Source organism: Numida meleagris, unplaced genomic scaffold, assembly GCF_002078875.1.
Source record: "Numida meleagris isolate 19003 breed g44 Domestic line unplaced genomic scaffold, NumMel1.0 unplaced_Scaffold930, whole genome shotgun sequence".
Classification (NCBI taxonomy): Eukaryota; Metazoa; Chordata; class Aves; order Galliformes; family Numididae; genus Numida; species Numida meleagris.
In genome coordinates this window covers 6,243-11,016 of record NW_018365145.1, presented here as the reverse complement: position 1 = coordinate 11,016, position 4,774 = coordinate 6,243, and the positions used below count along the sequence as shown (strand labels likewise).

The 4,774-nt window shown below is 54.5% G+C and overlaps 1 protein-coding gene and 1 long non-coding RNA gene across 3 annotated transcripts in view; both read right to left on the bottom strand.

Annotated features, from left to right (window-relative positions):
* Window positions 1-316: 316 nt before the first annotated feature.
* LOC110392078 (guanylate-binding protein 1-like) overlaps window positions 317-4,774 on the bottom strand; it is a gene marked incomplete at its 3' end in the record, with an annotated part of 9,694 nt that continues 5,236 nt past the window's right edge. The window contains 1 exon segment of the mRNA XM_021384034.1: window positions 317-332. Within this exon segment, the coding sequence (XP_021239709.1) occupies window positions 317-332 (16 nt within the window).
* LOC110392079 lies at window positions 3,674-4,768 on the bottom strand. Of its 2 annotated transcripts, none has more exons than XR_002434216.1 (3): window positions 4,478-4,768; window positions 4,265-4,360; window positions 3,674-4,144 (listed from the first exon to the last, which is right to left on the bottom strand). It is a non-coding gene; the product is annotated as an uncharacterized LOC110392079 (long non-coding RNA). The 2 variants fall into 2 exon arrangements; XR_002434215.1 differs by having other exon boundaries at window positions 3,674-4,141.

The following is a 4,774-nucleotide window of genomic DNA, read 5'->3' as shown; positions in this document are numbered from 1 at the left end:
CCTGTGGAATAGGGAGTGGGGTTGCTGCCACCACACAGTGCTGCCACGGTGCAGCCACAATGCAACAGCACCACCACCCAGCATCTTAATGCAGACACAGTGTGCTGGTATCACCACCCAACAATTCTGTGGTACATGCACAACGTGCCAGCACCACTAGACACCTTCCTGGTACAGCCACACAGGACCATGGTGAAGCTACAATGAGCTGGAACTACCACACATCCTCACAATCATACGGTACTGCCATAACATGCCAGCACTGCCATATAACACCGTCACAGTGATTGCCATCTTGTGGTGCTCCCGCACATGCTCCTGTTCCTCCAGCCACGCATGCTGCTCCTCCTTCAGCCTCTGATCCAGATGTCACATGTGCTCCTCCAGCCGCGCCTCTGCCGCCTTCTGGGCTGCTGCTGCCTATGCTGTGGCTGCCTCTTGCTGCTGTGCTGTGATCACCTTCACAGCCACAAGCCACAGCTCCTGCTCCTTCAGCCACACACGCTGCTGTGCCTTCAGACGCTGCTCCAGCTGACATGTGTGCTCCTCCATGCTGCCCCGCTGCTCCTCCAGCCGCGCCTCTGCCGCCTTCTGGGCCGCTGCTGCCTCGGCCGCTGCTGCCTCCCGCTGCCGCTCCGCCAGCTCCAGCTGCAGCTCAGTGGCCTCCAACACCTGTGCCAGCCCCTCGCGCTCCCGCAGGAACACCTCCAGCACCGCCTCCGCCTGACCGTGCAACCGTGAGGCACAGTTCCATCGGAGAGCTCCAGCACGCTGCAGCAGTGTGCTGATAATGCCTGGCACCTGGCTGCCCAATCTGGGTGGGAAGAGCGCAACCAGGGTGCACACAAGGCCCACATCTGCTGGATGCAGTGCTTCTCCTCCTGCAGCCACTCCATCTACAGCTGCAGCACCGTTGCCTCAGGCCTGAAGTACTCCTGCATCAGTGCCCCGTGCTCCTGTGGGACATGGAGTGGTGTTAGTTCTGCCTCAGTGCCGTGGTCTAGCCACAGTGCCCCGATAGCTGTGCACAGCACCTCCACTGTCCAGCCACAATGTGCCAGTACCACCACCCATCAACACCACGGTACAGCCACAATGTGAGACACTAACACCACCCAACACCCCATTCCCACAACACAGCACTGTCACGTTGTAATCGCAGTGCACCTGTACCCACACAACCCGTCCACTGTACTGCCACAGTGCGCAGTACCTCCAATGCTGCACCCAAAATGTGCCAGTACCACCACACAACCACACAACACCACGGTACTGCCACAGCATGCCTGCACCACTGCACAACAGCATCACTGTGCTCTCCACGCAGGGCACGGGGCCAATGGTGATAGCAGCTGCCCCGCTGCTGCTGTTTGGTCTGGAGGGAGCTGGCTGATGCGGTTGCTGAGCCGCTCTCCATCATCTTTGAAAACTTGTGACTGTCAGGTGAGGTCTCTTCCCAGAGACTGGAAAAAGGCAAACATCACTGCCATTTATAGGAAGGGGAGGAAGGAGGACCTGGGGAACTCCAACCCGGAGAGCCTCAGCTCTCTGCCTGGCAAGATCATGGAGCAGACTGTCCTGGATGATGTGTTAAGGAACATGAGTGATGACCAGGTGACCCGAGACAGCCAGCACGGCTTCACCAAGGGCAGCTGGTGCCTGAGCCCTCTGGTGTCCTTCTGTGATGGAGTGATGGCACTGGTGGACAAAGGAGGTACAAGAAAGACATAGAGGCTCTGGAGCGTGTTCAGAGGTGGGCAACGAAGCTGGTGAGGGGTCTGGAGCACAGGCCTTATGAGGAGCGGCTGAGGGAGCTGGGGTTGTTCAGCGTGGAGAAGAGGAGGCTCAGGGGAGACCTTATCGGTCTCTACAACTACCTGAAGGGAGGTTGTGTTGAGCTGGGGGTTGGCCTCTTCTCTCTTATAACTAGTGACAGGACAAGGGGGAATGAACGCAGGTTGCACCAGAGGAAATATGTCTTGCGCTGGAATGGGCTGACCAGGGAGGTGGTGGAGTCACCGACCCTGGAGGTGTTCAAGGAACATTTACACATAGTGTTGAGGGACAAGGTTTAGTGGGGTTATATTGGTGGTAGGTGGATGGTTGGTCTGGATGATCTTGTAGGTCTTTTGCAACCTTGGTGATTCTATGATTCTATGATTGTAACTCCATGAGCGCAGCCCTAAGGTAAGGACTTGGGTGTCCTGGTGGACAAAAGCTGGACACAAGCCAGCATTGCACACTTGCAGCCCAGGAAGGCCAACAGTGTCCAGGTTTGCATCAAAGGAGGAGGGCAGCGGACAGGGAGGTGCGCTCTGCCCTCATGAGGCCCCATCAAGGTCTTGACCCCCAACACAAGAATGATTTGGAGTTCTTGCAGCAGGCCCAGAGAGGACCAGGAAGATGCTCAGAGGGCTGACGCACCTCTTCTTCTACAAAGACAGGTGGAGGGAGCTGAGGGTGATCAGCCTGGGGAAGAGAAGGCTCTGGGGACACCTCACTGAGGCCTTCCATTACTTGAAGGGCACTTATAAGCAGGAGGGAGAGTGACTTTTTACAGGGTATGATAGTGACTGGTCAGGGGAGAAAGGTTTTAAATTAAAAGAGGACAGATTTAGGTGAGATATGAGGAGGAAGTTTTTCACTCCGAGGGTGGTGAGGTGCTGGCACTACTGCCCAGAGCTGTTTGTGCCCCATCCCTGGAGGTGCCCAAGGCCATGGAGAGGCCCTGGTGTCTCTCTCCAACTTATAGGAGGGATAGGAGGTTCTTTTTACATATCTCTACCCGATGGCAAGATTAAGACACAACGGGTCAATAAATGGGTTGGGTTAGCACGACCAGTTTATTACAAATCCTAGTTGGTCAGGGAGATGGGGAAGATGGGCAATAGGAAAGGGATAGGAAATAAAAGCAATGAGTCCTTGTAGAAAGCAAGAGAGAGACTGTCACCACCGTGGGTCCAGCGTTGTTCGTAGTGCCTCCATTGATCTCAGGAACTCCTCCAATCACCACAAGGGATGGAAGAAAGCCAGGAAGCTTTGCAGCAAGCAGGGCCCGGGGGGATTCTTTCCTAAGTGTTTTTTTTTCTCCTAGGGAATTCCTCTGCCAAAGGTTTCTTTTCTTTGGGAGTTCTTTTTCTCCAAAGTTTCTTCTTTCTGGGAGTTCCTCTCCAAAGTTCTTAGTTCAGTGGGGATCTTTTATCCCCTGGTTCACAGTTTTTTTTCTTCTTCTTTTTGCTCTCTGTTAGCGTGACACATCTGGCCCAACAGATAAGCCAGCAGGGAGTGGTGCCTTTGTTGCTATGCAGAAGCATTATTGCCTTTTGCAGTGGTCAGCTCCTTCAAGCTGCACCCCTGAAAAAGACTGCTTGTCCCGATTCTGCTTATCTTTACAATCATGAGCAGAAGTATTGTGGCACAGTAACACCCACCACTCACCCCCCTAGATAACTCGCAGTTGTCAGATTGATTCTTATCACGAAAAAGGCTTCAGGAAGCAAGCTTTGAGCCAAAGAAAAACAGTTGTCTTCCACACCTGAGCAGCCTGAGCTTGCGGTGGGCAACCAACATGGAGCAGAGAGGTTGGAAGTGGATGGTCACTGAGATCCCTTGCAACCCAAACCTTTCTATGATTGTTGCAATGCGCACGCCGAAGTCACCCGCTGTACCAATATGGTTATCGCGTAGTGCTAAATTTATTGCAATTCGACAACATTTACAGAGCATCAGGTAGGCGTCGCGCGCTACAACACTGCTAATTGGACAGCGGATATCATCACATAGGCATTCTAGCAGTTGGACAGTGGTTAGCAGTCCCGTAAAGCACAACCTGGAGGCGTAGCTGTTCAACCTTGCAACACAGCAGCTGTTCCTCGTCTCAGGCCTCCAAGGACACTCCAGGGATTACTCGAGCAATAAATACGCCCACTGTCCATCAAATACTACCCACATATGATCCTGTGATTCTATGATTCTATGACTTGACTGGAGTAATCACAGCTCAGGAACTGAAAGAGAAAGTACATCCAGCCCCGCCAGTCCACCCTCTGCTGCTGCTTCCTTTGCTCTCCTGGAATGGAGCACTCTGCTTTTCCAAAATGATAACACCTCGGTATTGCCACTAGATTTATTGCAGGGACAGCTGCTGGGGGACAGATTACAGCCTAAGTTTGGTGGCAAACTTCAGCATCAATCCTACTGCACCAGGCACAAATGGTGCTACCAAGCTCAGCAAGCTCAGAGCTGCGCTAGCCCACGTGCCCACCATCATTTTCTTCTTTTCCTTCTCCAGCTCTGTGATCCGCTCTTGCGTGGCTGCTGCCTCATGCTTGAAGCCCTCCTGCAGCAGCGCCTCATACTCCTGTGGGACAGGGAGAAGTGTGAGTAGCAGCACACAACGCCATTGCACAGCCAGAATGTGCTGGAACCACCACACAACACCTCCATGGTACAGTCACAAAACCATCACAGCACTCACCTTCTTCTGGTGCTCCAGCACACGCTGCTGCTCCTCCAGCCATGCACGCAGCTCCTCCTTCAGCTGCTGCTCCATCTGACGCATGTGCTCCTCCATGCTGCGCCGCTGCTCCTCCAGCCGCGCCTCTGCCGCCTTCTGGGCCGCTGCTGCCTCGGCCGCTGCTGCCTCCCGCTGCCGCTCCGCCAGCTCCAGCTGCAGCTCAGTGGCCTTCAACACCTGTGCCAGCCCCTCGCGCTCCCGCAGGAACACCTCCAGCACCGCCTCCGCCTGACCGTGCAACCGTGAGGCACAGTTCCA